The sequence below is a fragment of the Dermacentor variabilis genome, chromosome 1 (assembly GCF_050947875.1).
Source record: "Dermacentor variabilis isolate Ectoservices chromosome 1, ASM5094787v1, whole genome shotgun sequence".
Taxonomy (NCBI): Eukaryota; Metazoa; Arthropoda; class Arachnida; order Ixodida; family Ixodidae; genus Dermacentor; species Dermacentor variabilis.
The window spans coordinates 81,670,771-81,688,516 of NC_134568.1; the positions used below are offsets into that span (position 1 = coordinate 81,670,771).

The 17,746-nt window shown below is 48.5% G+C and overlaps 1 protein-coding gene across 6 annotated transcripts in view; it reads left to right on the forward strand.

Annotated features, from left to right (window-relative positions):
* LOC142579923 (breast cancer anti-estrogen resistance protein 3 homolog) overlaps positions 1–17,746 on the forward strand; it is a 266,747-nt gene that overhangs the window by 224,310 nt on the left and 24,691 nt on the right. For all 6 annotated transcript variants that reach the window (XM_075690612.1, XM_075690599.1, XM_075690619.1 and 3 more), the window contains 2 exons: positions 9,024–9,150; positions 13,111–13,356. In XM_075690612.1, coding sequence (XP_075546727.1) covers positions 9,024–9,150; positions 13,111–13,356 — 373 coding nt within the window. The remainder of the gene's footprint in view (positions 1–9,023; positions 9,151–13,110; positions 13,357–17,746) is intronic.

Genomic DNA, 17,746 nt, shown 5'->3' on the forward strand with positions numbered 1-17,746 from the left:
TAAACGGCCGCATCAGGTCAGTCATTTTGAACAATACGCGTTCTCCTGCACCGTGTGCCTGACTTCCATTACGAGCGCGTTCCATCTCTACCTCAAGACGCTTCATTTCCAAAGCGTGTTGACGGTCACGCTCTTGTTGCTCTCGCTCTTTCTGTTCTTTAAGTTCGCGCTCTTCTTTTTCTTTTTGCTCTTTAAGTTCGCGCTCCTGTCTTTTTGCAGTCTCCCTCTCCTCAATGGTCTCAAGGCATTCCGACAGCTCGTCATCCTCAGCTTCTAACTCAAGAATAGCCTTTAGCAGTTCTGGTTTTCTGAGTTTGTCCGAGACATCCAGACCCAACTCTCTTGCAAGCTCCAACAATTTCGGTTTGCGCAACGACTTCAAATCCATGGCTGCTCTGAATGCTGCTTTCTCTACTGCCTAATATTGTCTTGCCGCAAACTAACCCGGCAGCAACGACAACCACAATTACCAGCTCTGTTTCTGACACTAACAAAAGCCTGGCAAAGCTCAGAAGAAGAAAGTCCCGCACTCACCAAACCTCGCAGCCAAGAGTTCAGCGCAGTCGTTCCGCTGCAGGCAACCAGTCATCACACAGGGCTCGTTGCACTGCTCCCGGATCGTTGTTGAGCTGCTCAGCATACAGTCAACTGCATCTCTTCGCTGCTGGCCTCCGTTGTCGCGATCTCACCGCTGGCAGACAGTTGTTTGGAGTCGGAGGCGATCTCACCGCTGCCAACCAGATCTTTGGATCCCACCGATGGCATCCAGATGTTTTGGTCCTGCCGATGGCATCGGTTGTTGGGATCGCACCGCTGGTACGATCTGTTGGGAACTCGGCGCTGACGCCCGTGGTTGTACCTGGGTCGCAAGCCCCAAGGGTAGCGTTGGCCTGGCGGCCTGGGGTACAACTGGAAGCATCCGAAGGTCCCGGCAAAGCATGAGTCGACTGGTAACAACAAAACAACTTGTTTATTTTAACATCGCAAAGAGTTGGCGGTCAGGTTGACCGAAGTAGAGAGACGGGAGAGCACTTTACTCAACAGAAGAAATCGGAGCCCTCCTTTTGGCGTCCGGGGGCAGCTGTTTTTATACTCTCGCAGTTGAGGGCAAGAAGGAACCCCTCAATAGACGAGCACGTGAATGTACAATGGGCTAATGGTGACGCACACTGTCGTAGCGCTGCCGGTCAGGCACAATGACTGGAATGAGAGGGTGATCCCTGCTGTCGCACCGCCTGGTTCGGGCACAATGACTGGAATGAGAGGGTGACCCCTGCTTTCGCATCGCCTGGTCCGGGCACAATGACTGGAATGAGAGGGTGACCCCTGCTTTCGCATCGCCTGGTCCGGGCACAATGACTGGAAGGAGAGGGTGACCCCTGCTTTCGCATCGCCTGGTCCGGGCACAATGGCACATACACTCACACACGCACATGAAGACACGTGGCATCGGAACATGCCTGGAAACGCCTGGAAACGCCTGGCGGGGAGCGTTGCGGCGACGCCGAACGGGCCAAAATGTCTGCCGCCCCGCCGCAGTCGCGCCGGCAAAACCGCGTGTCGCAGGCGAAACGCAACAGGCCCAACGTCCTAAACATGTAATATGCAAAAGCCCGTGGCAGCTTTGCATTGTCACGAACAAAAAGCGCAGAGGATAACAGCTGTGTTGTGTTGCGCTGGAGTGTCGTGCGTGTTGACCACCCAGCGAGCGTGTGCGTTGGGATATAGGCCCTTCCGGTGGAAATTGCCTTGAAAGAGAACGAGATGTAGGGACAGTGAGAGAAACGCTCAGCACGACAAGGAAGAAAACGAGGCCAGCTGGGCATCTGGCTGCCGTCAGCACTGTCATAACAAAGCGCGCTGCCGCTGCCGCCGGGTTGGGGGTAGGGGGGGGGGGGGGGGTGCTCCCCAGGCTCGCGTGGTCGACAAGCTTGCCGCGTTCTTCTGTCGACGTTCTCAATGGCGCTGCTTGACGTGCGCGCCCGCGATCCGCACAGAGGCGCGTATATGCGCTAACGAAGTTGTTCGTTTAGCAAACCCTCATCACCGCTAAAGAAGCGAGGAGGTACGACAGTGTGTGAGGCTAAAAGCAGCCGAAGCACGTCTTTTGGACTCTTTTAACAGTAGCTGACATAATGGCATTTTTGTAACAAGGAAAATGTGAAACTGACACAACCCGCGAAGTTGACCAAGTGCGCGATGGAATATGTTCCGCCTGGATGCCAAAAAGGAAAGAGAAACGGACTCTTCACATCTTGGTTTGCTCAGACTTACCAAGGATGCATTGAGGCTCACTTAAGAACGCATGACATTGGGAAAATTTCATCTCTATTGTGCCGACCACATTTATCGCCCCCTGCTTGATTATACGCAGTTTGGTGATAGATATGAGGAACCGATGCTTGCTTTCGTTGTTGGGCTGGTTTGTTCTTTACTATGTAAACACGTCGCATCTAACACCTGCCCTTCACTAACTCCGGACTAGTGACTAAATTATAACAACATTTATCTCTTTCTTCAAGAAGAGCGCTGTCGAGAGCTTTTTCTCCCCAAGGCACAGTACGAATTAATTTTGTTGGTGGCATAATTATCGTCGAAATAACCTACCCCCAGTTAAGGTCGAAAATAAATTTAGCCGGAGACTTTCGGAATAGATCTGCGCGAATATAGGGTTTTTATTGGTGCGCATAGTGCGCCCAGGGAATCATCCATGGCTCTGGGAACACGTGACCATAAAATCTGGCGCAACCATACGGCGCAGACGTGACATATGGTATAAAACCGCTTCGACCACGGCTAAATAAGGTTTTGCTCTCCACCGCCTACTTCTGGGGGTTCGTTTTTCTAATGAGTCATGTTGTGTCTCGCGTAGAAATATTCATGCAAGCGCTTTCTGTTCTAATTAAAACACCGTATGGATTCATACAGCGCCTTTTCCCCTTTGGGTGATTTCACTTACGAGCGCCGAACACTGCATCGTATGGGTCAGACTCTTGAGCTGTTGGATATTTGCATCACCCGCCGTGGTTGTTCGGTAGCTATGGTGTTGGACTGCTGAGCACGAGGTCGCGGGATCGAATCCCGGACACGGCGGCCGCACTTCGATGGGGGCGAAATGCGAAAACACCCGCGTACATAAATTTAGGTGCACGTTGAAGAACCCCAGGTGGTCGAAATTTCCGGAGTCCTCCACTACGGCGCGCCTCATAATCAGGATGTGGTTTTGGCACGTAAAACCCCATAATTTAAAATTTAATATTTGCCACCCTGTGTTTTGTCGTCGTCCGCGAGGCGATCCGCATGCCAAGACTGAGAGCTTACGCCACGAGCGCGGTGCACGTGCATGCATGCATGCTTCGTACTTGCTCCTCGCCAAAGAAGAGCGGTGAACGGGCGTCTCGTGGTCGCGCGCTGGTGGTGCTCAGGTTTTTGTTTATCTTTCTTGACGAGTTTGCCCCAGCGGTGCCCCCTCCGCCCTCCATAATTTCCAGCCATTAATTCGGGCGTGTGTGCTGCGGCGGCCGAGCAAGGCCGCCGCATCGGCGTTGCGAATCCTCCGTCCCTGTCCTCTCTGGCGGCGCATGCATGTATCGAATGCTTCGCGTGTCGCCCTCGCTTTCTGTCTGCACACCCTCTCCGCCAACGCTACATTCTATGTCTAGGGAGCGGCGGTATAACAGCAACGGTAATTGGGTTATTGCGAAGTTGCCTGCCCGGCTGAGTTGCGCGCCCGGTGCCGCTGAACCTGCCCGGGATGCGCCTCTTGCATGATTCGAGAGAGAGCTGCGGCGAGCCCCTTCACCGAAACGCATCTCGGCGGAGAACCAGAGGAGAACGAGAGACAGGCTGCCTTCGCGCACACCGCGCGCAATGTGCGGTCGTACGACCGTACGACGCCGACTGGTTAATCGCTGTACACTGCATACAATGTAATGTCGCGCTGTGTTGCCTACATGCAACTTGACGACCTTAAATAGCAGGTGTTTCCGCGGACAGTTGCCAAGCTCACTTGAATGTGGAACTACCAACAAAGTCGTTTCATATGTAGTTGGCCGTCTGGCTCTTCGCTGAGCGGGATACTGTTCAATTCAATTGATTGAATAGGCAGATTTTCTTGACTGTCTAGCCTTTTTTTCGTGGTCCGATCCCGAATCTAGTGCAGTCTAACACAACGGTAAAAACCGCACGGTGGTAAGGGGAGCGTTCTCGCATTCTTCCGCCGTGACATGCTAGCATTTTGAGACGCTGTCGTTGAGAAGCTGCGCCTCTGCATGGTCGCAGCGTCTGCACGGGGTTTCGAACTGGTTCTTGAGGCTCTCGAAGTATATACCGTGGCTGGCTCCCGCGTGCGGGTAAGGCACGGTGTAGGATTCTTGCATGCTCCCCCTCCGGGGGCGAGAAGGAGAGCATTCAGGCACCATTTATATATCACGGTGGTAGGGGGAGCGCCACCCATAACCTATACAGCACTTAAGAAAAAGTCAACCACAACAAAAATAATAAAAAATTACAAAAGGGCAGATTTTGACGCCATAAGTAATGAAATGCTATTTTTTTTAATGATTTGCAGCAGTCTTACTTAGCAAGAACTGTCGATAGCAACTGGGAGCTTTATAAGAATGTATTGTTTAACTTGGAAGCTAAATACGTACCAACATTTCTCGTGAAATCCGACTAACAATGAATGGTTTAATAAACGGCCCAAAGCTCTCCTTACTAAAAAGAAAAGGCTTTACAGAAAAGCCAAACTTAGAAATAACTCAGAAACATGGGGAAAGTACGAACTGTGCGCTAACCAATATATTCGAGAGCTGATGATAGCCAAAGATAACTTGTTTAATCATGACCTTCTGACGATTCTACGATCAAACCCCAATAAATTCTGGCGCTTACTTTCAGTTAAGACACATACTAGACAGATTGAGCTAACATATGCGGATGGTAATCTCATTAACTCGGAGAAATGCGCGTCAGCTCTTAACGACTACTTCACCTCAGTTTTCTTCAGCACTGATGACGTTCCCATTGAACCAATACCACCACTTTCAGTAAAATTGATGCCAGACATCAGGATCAACCCTGATGGCATATGTAGCCTCATTAATTCACTAAAGGTAACCACCTCAGCTAGGTGTGATGGCATTAACGCCAAAATACTTGTTAACACCAGTAACATTTCTAGCCAGGTACTACTACACCTAATATTTACGCAATTCTTAAAAACTGAGAACTTGCCCGACGACTAGAAAAAGGCCCATGTCGTACCAATCTTTAAGACTGGCGACCGTTCCCGCGCTATAAATTATCGCCCAATTTCTCTGACCAGCATTCCTTCCAAACTTCTAGAGCATATAATCTCATCCAACCTAATGGCTCACCTGGAATCCATCAACTTCTTTTACCCTGGCCAACACGGCTTCGGAAAACTATTTTCATACAAGAAATGAAGCTCGCCGAGTTCACCCATGACATTCTGCAATTCATGGACCTTCATTTGCAGATTGATGCAATTTTCTTGGATTACTCGAAAGCATTCGACCGCGTTTCCCACAATCACCTACTTCAAAAACTCGCATCTACCGGAATCCCAAATAGCTTGCTTACCTGGCTTGAACACTTCTTAAAAGGGCACACACAGTTTACCTCTGCAAATAACCATAATTCGTCCCTTAGCAGCGTAACATCGGGTGTGCCACAAGGCGCTGGTTTATCGCCTCTACTTTTCCTCATCTACATCAATGACTTACCTGCTAACATTAGGAATAAATTTCGCCTTTTCGTGGACGACTGCGTCCTATATTCCCCTATCAAAGGCGCGAATGACATCACCGCACTACAACAGGATCTCGATTCCATGGCAGTATGGTGCGAGAAAGGGTTCATGCCGCTTAACCTTACTAAATGGAAAGCTCTGTCATTCACCCGCAACCACAGCTTAACCAGTCACACCTACACAATAAATTCAACTCCTGTCAATCATGCCCCGTCTTACAAATACCTCGGCGTTCACATGACATCGACACTATCGTGGTCAACTCATATTGACACCCTCTGTTCTAATGATTCACGTACCCTTGGATATTTAAAACGTAACCTGAAAGCCGCATTACCAGAAATAAAAAAAAAGATAGCATGTCTAACATTCCTACGTCCGCAGTTAGAATATGCGTCATCTATCTGGCACCCTTCTTAATCATATCTTACCTATGGCATAGAAGCAATACAACATCGCGCTGCTCGGTTTACACTTCAAATTACTCTCGTGAAACCAACATAACCGCACTAAAACGTACAATTGAACTACCATCACTTGCTTCCCGCCGGATCATCTCTCGTCTCTGCTTGCTTCACACCTTTTATTACCATCCACACTCCAGGCATTCCCTGTTAAATCCATCCTTACGTACATCCTCTCGCTTAAGCCACAGTCGTTCCATAGCAAATATTAACACCCGATCATCTGTCATGAACACTTCATTCTTCCCTGATGCAATGACCCATTAGAACCATCTCCCAGAAGATATCGTGTCATGCACTGACCGTAACACGTTCCGCGAAATGTACCACATTGCTTAATTACCGATCCTACCCACCCTTACTCCAACACGATGTTCCCCTTTTCTCACAATTGTTCCTGGCTTGTTTTTGTTTATTGTTGTTCCTTTACTGCTCTGTACATTTGTTCTAACATTGTCACAAGGATTAAAGCCCTCCCTTATGTAGTGCCTCCGGGCCTTTAAGGTGAAAATAAAGGAAAAAAAAAGAAAATAGTACAATATAGTACCACAAATAATAATCTCCCAAAGCATGCTAAATGCATCCTTGGATAGCAGCCGGGGTTGGTTCTTCATCTTTTCTTTAAGTACGCGAGTTGGTAGAAATCTGTTCAAACATCATCACACCATCACTTCTGAGTGTCATCACTTTTGAGCATTAAAGAAAAAAAAGATTATATGGGTGCTGAAGCGCTTGCGGACTTTGATCCTACTATACGCGCAGAGGTGCTGTGGCTGCTGTACATCTGGCAAGAGAGACAAATTAACAAATTATTTCTTCCAAATGGCACATTTTGGCTGTGCTAAATGAACAGTTGTGTCTGGTTTCCCAGCACATGTAGCCAAATATAAATAAATTATACAGAAGCAGTAGGTAGCTCCGCATTCATGCAAAACACGGCGATGATCACTAGACCGATCGGCTCATTGATGTGTACGACTACAAATAACGGCAGGGTCATCACTATAAAGCCGAGACTTCCGGGACAAGTCCCGGTTTCGAAAAATCCCCCACTGTTAGTGTCAGCTATATGCATGCATCTACCAAACTGCTTGAAACAGGTTTTCAACAGTTTTCTTGTTCCGAAAAGTTAGATTGCTCACGTTGTCCAGATTTTCTATATTGGTTTCCTGTGGTTTAATAGGCGTGCTTGTACTCACTTTGCCATTCAACCGGAATAAATATTTTAGCCTAGTCGTTTGTCTGCCTTTGTGCCCACGATGTCCGTATTACTTCTGCTGTAAACTGTCTTCCATAGTTGTGAAAGTACCACATTTATTCAATTTGTAACATGTGCCATGTGCCACTGTAGTGTATGCTGCACGGAGTTCTACTACACTGCGCTGTACTACACCAACTCATTCAAGCGATATCGATGGGGCTGTCAAGTTCCGCAATGTTGTATACGTTGAGCTCATGCAAGAAAAAAAGAAACAGCATTTGTTTGTGTCTTTTTCGGACTGCTTAGCTCTTTCCCTCCGAGCATTGTATGCACTTGACATGTGCGGATGCAGCCATGCGGCTTGGAGAACCTTTGATAAGTATTCATTTATACCGGAGTGGAGCTCTCGTTGTCCAGAAAGAAAGACACGGGTTGAGAGCGCAACCTCGAGGTGTTCGTAACTATTTCAATGGTAGAGAATAAAGCGGTAAAAAGAAGCTGAACGTAATTTCGTGCTCGATGCACACTCCCTCAACGTGTCCCAATTTCTTTGTGTTTTATGTCCAGATTTTGGTAAGGTTCTTGTCCAGATTTTCCCAACTCTAGTCATCCCATCATCGGATGTGTCGCGAAGTTGTCGGTTTTTTTTATTCCTTCGTGCGTTTATTGTGCGTTCTGTTTGGTGTTTAAATATCTGTGTTTCGGTGTTCAATTAACTCAATGCGCTTGTCCCGTCTGTCTCTCCTTCCTTTGGCCCCGTTTGTTGCGCTTCACCGTAGTCAAACATGTATGTATCACCAACTGCCCCAAAATTCTACTCTTCTAAAGATCATGCAGTGTTTATGCAATAGCGATCATTCTCAGACAGTGGTAATGAGTCTATTGACTTGCACAATTTCTACACTAGAAGCAGCAGTAAGCAGTGGCTTATCAAAAGGAGGGCGGGTAAGCACCCGCCCCTCCGCTCCCCCCAATCCAGCCCTCCAATTTCTACCACCCCCAGATAGAAATCCTCAGTGAGCTAATGCCAGTATAGGTGCACGAAAAGAGCACCGAAACATTCTACAGCTAAACAGGTGTAACATTTTATATCGAAAAACAAACATTTTGCTGCGAAACAGCTCCGATGTTATCTGGAACGTGTAAGGTGTCACTTTCCTGTTCTCATTCTCTCACATTGACAAATTTTACGTTCTACACTGTCGCAAAGACATGGACAACGGTTATGAGACTTTCTTGGCCATGTCTAGGGTTAGGTGGGAAGTCATGTTATGTGGAACGTGTAAGGTGCCAGTTTCCTGTTCTTATTCTTTCACATTGACAAAATTTACGTTCTGCGCTGTCGCAAATGACATGGACAACAGTTATGAGACTTTCTTGACCATATCCAGGGTTAGGCGGGATCTGCAAGACTTTACTGTATTATTTTACGTACTGTAAACATTTGTGTTATTGCATGCCTAGAACATTTAGAAACATTACTTTCACCAGAAATTTTATTTTGCTAATAGCAAGGTAATGCCCTCATGAGAAGTGGGCAGCTGTGTATATATGGTGATTAAGTGCTGCGTATTTCTCTTTCCAGGCCACCCAACCTTGGAGGAAAGACAGTTTCGTACCCCAACGTACTGGTGCACTCCACTGTCTCGCCAGTGTCGCTGGTGCGATCAGGCTCCACCTCGACCGCTGCTTCTAGTCACAGATCTAGCATGGTGCGCCGCCTATTTGTTCACTGTGCTTTCATTCAGCAAACCGAACAGGTCGAGATATCGTGGTTGCCCACATCACCATGCGAAGCAAGTGTTACACAGACCATTTTAATTTGTAATGGTTTTCGGAGCCAGGCTGTGGGATTAGTTTTTTTTTTTTTTTCATTCGACTGCACAGGAGTCCGTGTCGCAGAAAACCTGGCGTCGGACGTCGTTATGGCAAAAAAAAAAAAATGGATTTTCGAACCACCCATACCCAGCGCATCCATGTGACGCAAGGAATTTACTGAACTAATTGGATTTCCAAGCTAAAATACGTGGGAAAATTGTAAACTACGACATACACACAACCTACAGACATGATAGCTCTTGGATTGTATTCTGACTATACGAGAAAACATAATTCTGTTACACGAAAACTAAAAAAAAAAATGCAGCGTTTCCACCATTCCCAGAACGACCGCGGCGTCCGCCGTTTGCGCACGCCGGCGCGTGGGCGTCTCGGGGGCCACGGAGCGGCGCGTCCGGTTCCTTGCAATACCTCTAGTTGGCGCTCGTCTCCGCCTCATCGCTGCCCATGCAAGAGGCCGTGTTTCTGCCACAAATCCCGCCTTCGTGCATAGCGTTCGCGGCCAGCGTTTCCCGGTAGACATTACGGTTACATACGCTGCTGTTGTCGGGAAGCGTGAGGAGCGGTCAGGGACCTTTGCATGCTATTGCGTTCCACTCTTATAGGCGAAGCTTTTAACGTCACAGCCGCTAAGCCACCGTGGCGGGCATACAGTGTGTGGTGTCGCACATCAAGTGCGCTACGTCATATAAATAACTAAACTACGCTTGTAAATAACTAAATTTTATGATTAATTTTCATTGCAACTTTATGGTTGCAATGAAGGCCTTGCAAGGCCTTTATAACGAGGTTCTTCGGACCTCTAAAATCCGTCGTTATACAGGTCACATCGGTATGAAGATCGCGCGCCGTACCGCACACAGTAAAGGAGACTAAACGCATTCAACAAGAGAACACCTGTATTTAACATGAATGCAAGATACTTAGTGAAATAAGTCGCTATGTTTTGTGCACACTTCGTCTGACGGAATGTGCGACTGCAAATTGACTCTACAACCCATCTCATTGCAGCGAGATTCACGACTTGCTCCGCGGCGAAACGCGGGAGCGACGCAAGGTAAAAGCTGCAGATCGTCGAATGCAGCTATCGCCTTCTTTGCCGTCAAAACTTTTTCGTTCGTTAACAGGCTCTATCATTGGTACACTTTCGTTGGCACTCGCGTCTTTTCGGCTCTAGAAACCTTTCAAGACTTCGTTGGTCGTCATGTATATCCGATAACATCATCACGTAGTCATCAACTACGACGTATTCGTCAGCCACCACAGCCACTGATGTGTTACAACAAGCAGCTTACGGATTGGGCGATTTCTGAAGCAGTGCAGCAGGACTAACGCTCGCTGACATCGGTGCACCCGTCAAGTGTGTCGCTAGCGCTGCCGTTAGCGCTGCCGTTAGCGCTAGCGCAGAGTGCAGCAAAGTGGCGTTTGCGGAGGGCAGGGTGGTACCGCTACGTGGTATTCGTTGTAAAGCAACAAATCAGCCGTTGGGCGCCTGAATTTCTTCGCTGTATAGGCAGATTAGTTGGAGTTATCTTCCTTGTTTATCCGCTCACCGTACACACGTAAGATAGAAATTCGGTCGGGGCATAACGAATCCTTCGTTGTACAGGTAATTTCGTTGTAGAGGCGTTTGCCACAAAGCTTAAGGTAATCATTGTCCGCGGCTTACCCAACTGTGTAGTGTTCCGAAGAATCGTAAACGTTGTGGGAGTTTGCGACCGATCCGCTTTATTTCTCGAAAAGGTGGGCCTCACGTGGCGCAGTGGAGGTTAGGCACCGGGACTGCTTGGAGCGATATTAGAGACATTTAGCGTGTCCGCTATTCCGGCAAACCGGGACGGTTTGGGCGGATTACCGGATGGTCGGGGGCGTAAACGTGAGCGGCCGGAGCAGTGCAGCCGCCTGGTGTTGTAGAGCTCAATCAGACAAACACAGAACTAAAATTGCAGTAACCTACTTTATTATGCTTCGCTGCTGGTGCAAATTTTGGCAGCGGCGTAATTGTGTTCACAATTACGCCGCTGTCGAAAACTTACACCCCAGCTAAGAAGAAGATCGTAATTGGCTCTGTGTTTAGGTAGTTGAGCTTTGCACCAACAGCTGGTGCCACCAATCTGGCCGCTCACGTTTACGCCCCCGACCATCCGGTAATCCGCCCAAACCGTTTACCGGAATAGCGGACACGCTAAAAGTCTCTATTATACTTACACGACGCAGTTGATAGTGGCTTATCAGCTTTGCGGCTAAAGGAGAAAAAATAATAATCGGTCCGCTCACTTTTCTTGTCAGTCATGGCTGCCTATAATGAAGCGAAGAAAAACTTTGACTCCGTATATTTCGACACACGTGCTTACATGCTCTCTACTATTTCTTAAAATTTACTAAACTACAACAATGTTTGGCTCCAACTCTCCGTCAAAAAGTTTCCAAGAGGGACACTAAATAGATACATGAACGAGAAGGAGTAAGGAGAACCGAAGTGCGCGATTTTTTGCTAGTTACAACCGCATCAAGAAAACAAAGAAGCGAGATAAAACATAGGGGAAGAGAGAAAGAGAGAGATAAGTCATAAGGGAAAGGCAGGGAGGTTAACCACGCTGAGCCCGGTTAACCGGCTATAGGGCCGAAAAGACGCGAGTGCTAACGAAGGTGTACATAGGGGAAATTAACTGTTATACGAGGGCGAATCATGAAGTCTTTGCCCCTATTCTTAATTAACCAAAATAAGGCACATACAGGTGCTTACATGTATACGTACTATTCTGCGTACCTTACACTACTTTTTCACATAGTCCTCACACCGGTTCAGACCCATTTGTACCATCGCAGCACTAAATTTGAGATGCCTCTGTGACAGAATTTGTACGCACGCAGCCTCCCCGAACGCGTTTTGTCACGCAAGTCTTTGCGGCCTTTTGTGAACTCACGGCACCACCACCTCACACTGCTCAACGCAGGACACCTTTCCCCATACGTGGGCTACATTTCCCTGTGTATTTCGATGGGCGCTCGTTCCTTGCTGCATAGAAAACGAATCACACTTCGTTGCTCGTACGCCGTGGACGTGTGAAGCACAGCCGCCATCTTCAACAACTGACAGCAGCGTCGTGGCGCGGAGCTACCGGCAGATAAGGCCGGGCCAGTCCAAGAAAGGTCCACCGCTGGGAATGGATGTGTTGGCTTTACATGTATAGCCGTAATTTGGCTAAAATATAGGGGCAAAGACTTTCTGATTCGACCTCGTAGTGTATCGAAATATAGAAAACAACAAGGAAAAAGGATATGAAAGTGAACGAAAAAAGAGCTTGCCGGAGCCGAGCATGAAGTTTGTTTAACGTGGTATACCCAACGCTAATTGCATTTGTCCCCCTCGGCGGAAGAGTTACGTAGTAAAATGGTAGCAGAGATATACGAAGACGAAATTTTCCCATTTTAATTTCGTATCCAATCTGCGACGCCGATAACGCCACCATTACATCACGAATTTCGCGGCACATTTATGTGTTTTGTCTTTTTTGTACTATACAAGCCCAGCAATGTTGCCAGTTCGAGTTCTTGCTTCTTTTTTACTGCACCATGATGTTGTTTTCTTCTTCTTTTTTTACCGGTAAACATTTATGTTTTTCAGAGCAACGGGCTATATCATGCACTGTAGTCAAGTGCTGCGGATAAGTTTTAATTATCACGCCTAATATAAGTACACAAGCATTTTAGCATTCTGCTCCCTCCGGAATTCGGCCGGTATTCGAAACAGCGACCACGCGATTAGTGGCAGAACGCCGTAACCATACACTCTCGTATTCCTGAAATGCGGCTCTCGTTGTTCCTATTAGGAGACGCCCGTGACCAGCGAAACACCATCCGAAGATTTGCGGAAAGCGCTGGAATGGGAGCTGGGCCTGGACAGCCGGGACTTGCGCAGCCACGCCTGGTACCACGGCACCATCCCGCGGCAGCGTGCCGAGGAGCTCATGACGGTCGACGGGGGCTTCCTGGTGCGAGACTGTGTCTCGCGACCCGGCGATTACGTGCTCACGTGCTGCTCGAAGGGTGCACCGCTCCACTTCGTCATCAACAAGGTGATTGTTGCGCTGTGCTTGTGCTTGTGATTACACACATTTGACTGCTCGGCTTGAAATGAAATTCGAGCATTCTTTGCATGGCGATTTGAAAAGATGCATTCCTACGATGCATCTTTTTTTTTAAAATAATCTCGCGCGATCGTCGACCCTACGGCGTATCAGCGGCCTTGTAGCAGAAAGGGGCACTCCTGAAGCGAACAGCGTAGCGGAGTAAATTCTAACTGGAAGTTACTGTCGCCGATGCCGCGGCCCATCGCCGCTACAGGGCCACTGAGCCGCCGTGCAGTCGGCCGTCGCGCGATATTATTAAAAAAGAATTGTAAGAGTGTACATATAGTATATATATAGCTTGTTATCTCCAATAAAGTTATACTACTTTCTTGACCACTACTTGATTTTTGCTCAAGAAAAAGCGCCAAAATCAGAATGCAGCATTTTTTTTTTTTTTTTATGGCGCTGCATACCTCACTGCTAACGAGCTTTCGTCGCCTGCATAACTTATAAATTTGAGCGATTGACCAGTGCGTATTTTTCACTGCAGTATATTGCAACTTGTATATCGTAACCGCCTACTTTACATTGGGGTGCCTCGATGCCAGCGCCGCGACCCCAGGGCATCCTGCGCTAGAGTGGCTTCTGCCTGCGCGTGCACTGAGCGCTGACCCCGTGGATTTTTGTGTGCACGCGAATCGTCGACGTCGGCCCGCACATTTTCGCGTTGGGCAACATTGCTCAAAGCGCGTGCGTAGAAACACGCCCTCCATTCAGCGAAGGTTCATTTGTCACAGCTTTATTTTATGCTCAGCGTGGCGGTCTGCTTTCAGCTGTCGGTGTCGGTATAGGTCGGTGTTATCTTTCCGCAGAAAACTATAAAAAACATAGTACACTCTAGTTGTATACGAGGAAGCTTTAACTTGGGCCCAACGCTGATGCCGCCTATTCAAATACATGTAAAACGCAGAAATGTTTGTCTGAGAAAACCACTGGACCGATTTTAATGAAATATGTTTTGAATTTGAGAGAGAAAGTTAAATGCCAGTGATTATAGAAGCGGAAACTTGATTTAGGGCCCGATATTTCTTACAGGAATTTCCCAAAAATTGGTAGCTCGAGAAATGTACTAGCACAATGTTCACAAATCTGTAACTTTGTACGAAAAACAGATATCGCAGTTCTTTAAACTGCATCGGTTAGCGCATCTAAAGCGGAGAAATTTGGTATGCTAACTTACAGCTTACGGGGATTTGTTACAGTGTTTACAAGGGTTTCGCAAAAGGCCTGTTCACAAATTAGTAATATAGTTCACAGAGGTGCATAACATAAATTTTGTGAGCTTTAGGTGCATTATTAAATCTATTTTACGGTATATTTATATCGTCTTTTATTGCAGAGTTACCGAGTTGTAAACTTGATAGTTTCGTTTTTCTAAATTTTGCAATTTTCAACAATTGTTATTAGAATTAATCTACGGCCTAAATAGAAAATCCGCTTCCGAGTCACTAGATGTTAACTTGCTATGATTATTTTTTTAGTCCAACAAACCTCATCAATTTCGGTGCAGTGGTTGCCGAAACAAGATTTCTCCTTTCCTATGTGCTTAGATTGGAGACCCCGAACTATGGCTTCAACTTTTGGAGTTGTCACCTCGTCACCGCCGTGAAAAAGGGGCGTGGCCCTGTGTAGGCAGGTTCCCTATATAGGCGATCGTTTTACGCCGCACCGACGTAGGCTGCACACGGGTTGGGCACGCGGCGGTGGTGGTGCGATGTCTATGGTACGCATTGGATCGGCTCTGCAACGCTAAATACTTCTCCTTGATGGACCTCAAGTCTGGCTACTGGCAAATAGAAGTCGACGAGAGAGATCGCGAAAAGACCGCCTTCATCACGCCAGACGGCCTCTACGAGTTCAAGGTCATGCCATTCGGACTGTGCTCGGCGCCTGCAACGTTTCAGCGCGTCATCGGACACGGTGTTCGCAGGATTGAAGTGGCAGACGTGTCTTGTTTATTTGGATAACGTCGTTGTCTTCGCCAGAAATTTCGACGGTCACCTTAGGCGGCTTGCGACAGTATTAGAGGCCATCAAGTCATCAGGGCTCACTCTGAAGCCGGAAAAGTGCCGCTTCGCTTATGATGAGCTTCTATTCCTAGGCTACGTCATCAGCAAATCTGGAGTACGCCCCGACCCGCAGAAGACAGCTGCCATCGCAAAGTTCCCGCAGCCAATCGACAAGAAGGCAGTGCGCAGATTCCTTGGCATGTGCGCCTACTGTAGGCGCTTCGTCAAGGACTTTTCACGCATCGCGGAGCCGCTAACACACCTAACGAAATGTAATGTCGAGTTTAAGTGGCTAACACCGCAGGATGACGCATTTCAAGAACTCAAACGACGTATGCATTCGCTGCCGGTACTCGCACACTTCGACGAGGACGCCGATACCGAAATCCACACTGACGCCAGTAGCCTAGGCCTCGGTGCCGTCCTATTCCAGAGAAAAGACGGACTTGAACGGGTGATATGCTAGCCGGTCGCTGTCAAAAGCGGAAGGCAATTATTCTACGACTGAAAAGGAATGCCTCGCCATCATTTGGGCTACAGCGAAATTCCGCCCTTACCTCTATGGCAGGCCATTCAAAGTCGTCAGCGACCATCACGGGTTGTGTTGGCTAGCTAACTTAAAGGACCCTTCAGGACGGCTGGCGCGGTGGAGCCTCAGACTACAAGAATATGACGTCACCGTAATATACAAGTCCGGAAGAAAACACTCTGACGCCAACTGCTTATCACGCGCCCCCCTCGATCCCCCGCCGCAAGGCGACGAGGACGACGACGCCTTCCTTGGAATAATAAGCGCGGAAGACTTCACTAAACAGCAACGAGCAGACCCGGAGCTAAAAGGTCTCGTCGAGTATTTGGAAGGGAACACCGACGTTGTCCCTAGGGCGCGTGTTGTATTCGTCCACGCCACAAAACAACCTGCTCGTGAAGAATTTCTCACCAGTCCGCGCCAGCTACCTTCTTGTTGTACCGTTAGTGCTGCGTTCAGAAGTACTGCACGCCCTACTTGACAGTCCAACCGCTGGGCACCTTCGATTCTCCCGGACGCTGTCGAGGATGCAGGAAAGGTATTACCGGCCGCGTCTGACCGCCGACGTCGCCTGTTACGTCAAGACATGCCGAGACTGTCAGCGACGTAAGACACCACCGACAAGGCCAGCATGATTACTACAGCCGATCGAACCTCTTCGCCGACCATTCCAGCAGATTGGGATGGATTTGTTGGGGCCGTTTCCGACGTCAACATCCAGGAATAAGTGGATCGTCGTGGCGACGGACTATCTCACCCGCTTCGCTGAAGCTAAAGCTCTACCAAAAGGCAACGCAGCCGAAGTGGCGAAATTTTTCGTCGAGAACATCCTGCATGCTGCGACATGGTGCCCCAGAAATCCTCATCACCGACAGAAGAACGGCTTTTACAGCAGAGCTCACCCAAGCCATTCTGCAATACAGCCAGACAAGCCACAGGAGGACAACTGCCTACCATCCGCAAATGAATGGTCTTACGGAGCGCCTGAACAAGACCCTCGCCGACATGCTAGCAATGTGCGTCGACGTCGAGCACTAAACGTGGGACGCGGTCCTGCCGTATGTAACCTTCGCTTACAACACGGCGGTGCAAGAAACAACACAGATCACGCCGTTCAAGTTGATTTACGGCAGGAACCCGACGACGACGCTCGACGCCATGCTGCCGCACGTCACTGACGAAGAGAATGTCGACGTCGCTAGCTATCTCCAGCGCGCCGAAGAAGCCCGACAGCTCGCCCGCCTACGGATCAAGAACCAGCAGCGTACCGACAGCCGACACTACAACCTCCGACGACTCTCCGTCGAGTACCAGCCCGGCGACCGTGTTTTGGTATGGACCCCAATACGCCGACGAGGACTGAGTGAGAAACTGTTGCGACGCTATTTCGGACTCTACAAGGTCATCCGACGTATTGGCGCACTGGACTATGAGGTCATGCCAGACGGCATTTCGCATTCACAGCGGCGCCGCGCGATCTGAAGTGGTCCACGTGGTGCGTCTTAAACCCTTTTACGGACGCCGACGAACTTTCCTTATTTTGTTGTTTTCTTTGGTACGAGTGCTTTATTACCTTCGTTTGTTTGCAGCATCGGGTCGATGCTTCTGCGAGGGGGGTATTGCCACGTGTACTTGTCTTGATCGGGCGACACGTTTCGCCGCCTAACAAATGTTATCGCGCAGCGCAGGACGCGCCTGCATGAATCGGAAGCTTATGGAATGTTATCGATGGTTTCATCCGCTGTTTCTGACCGAACCTTGTGTAATCTCATTGCATGTGTGCGCAACGCGAATAATG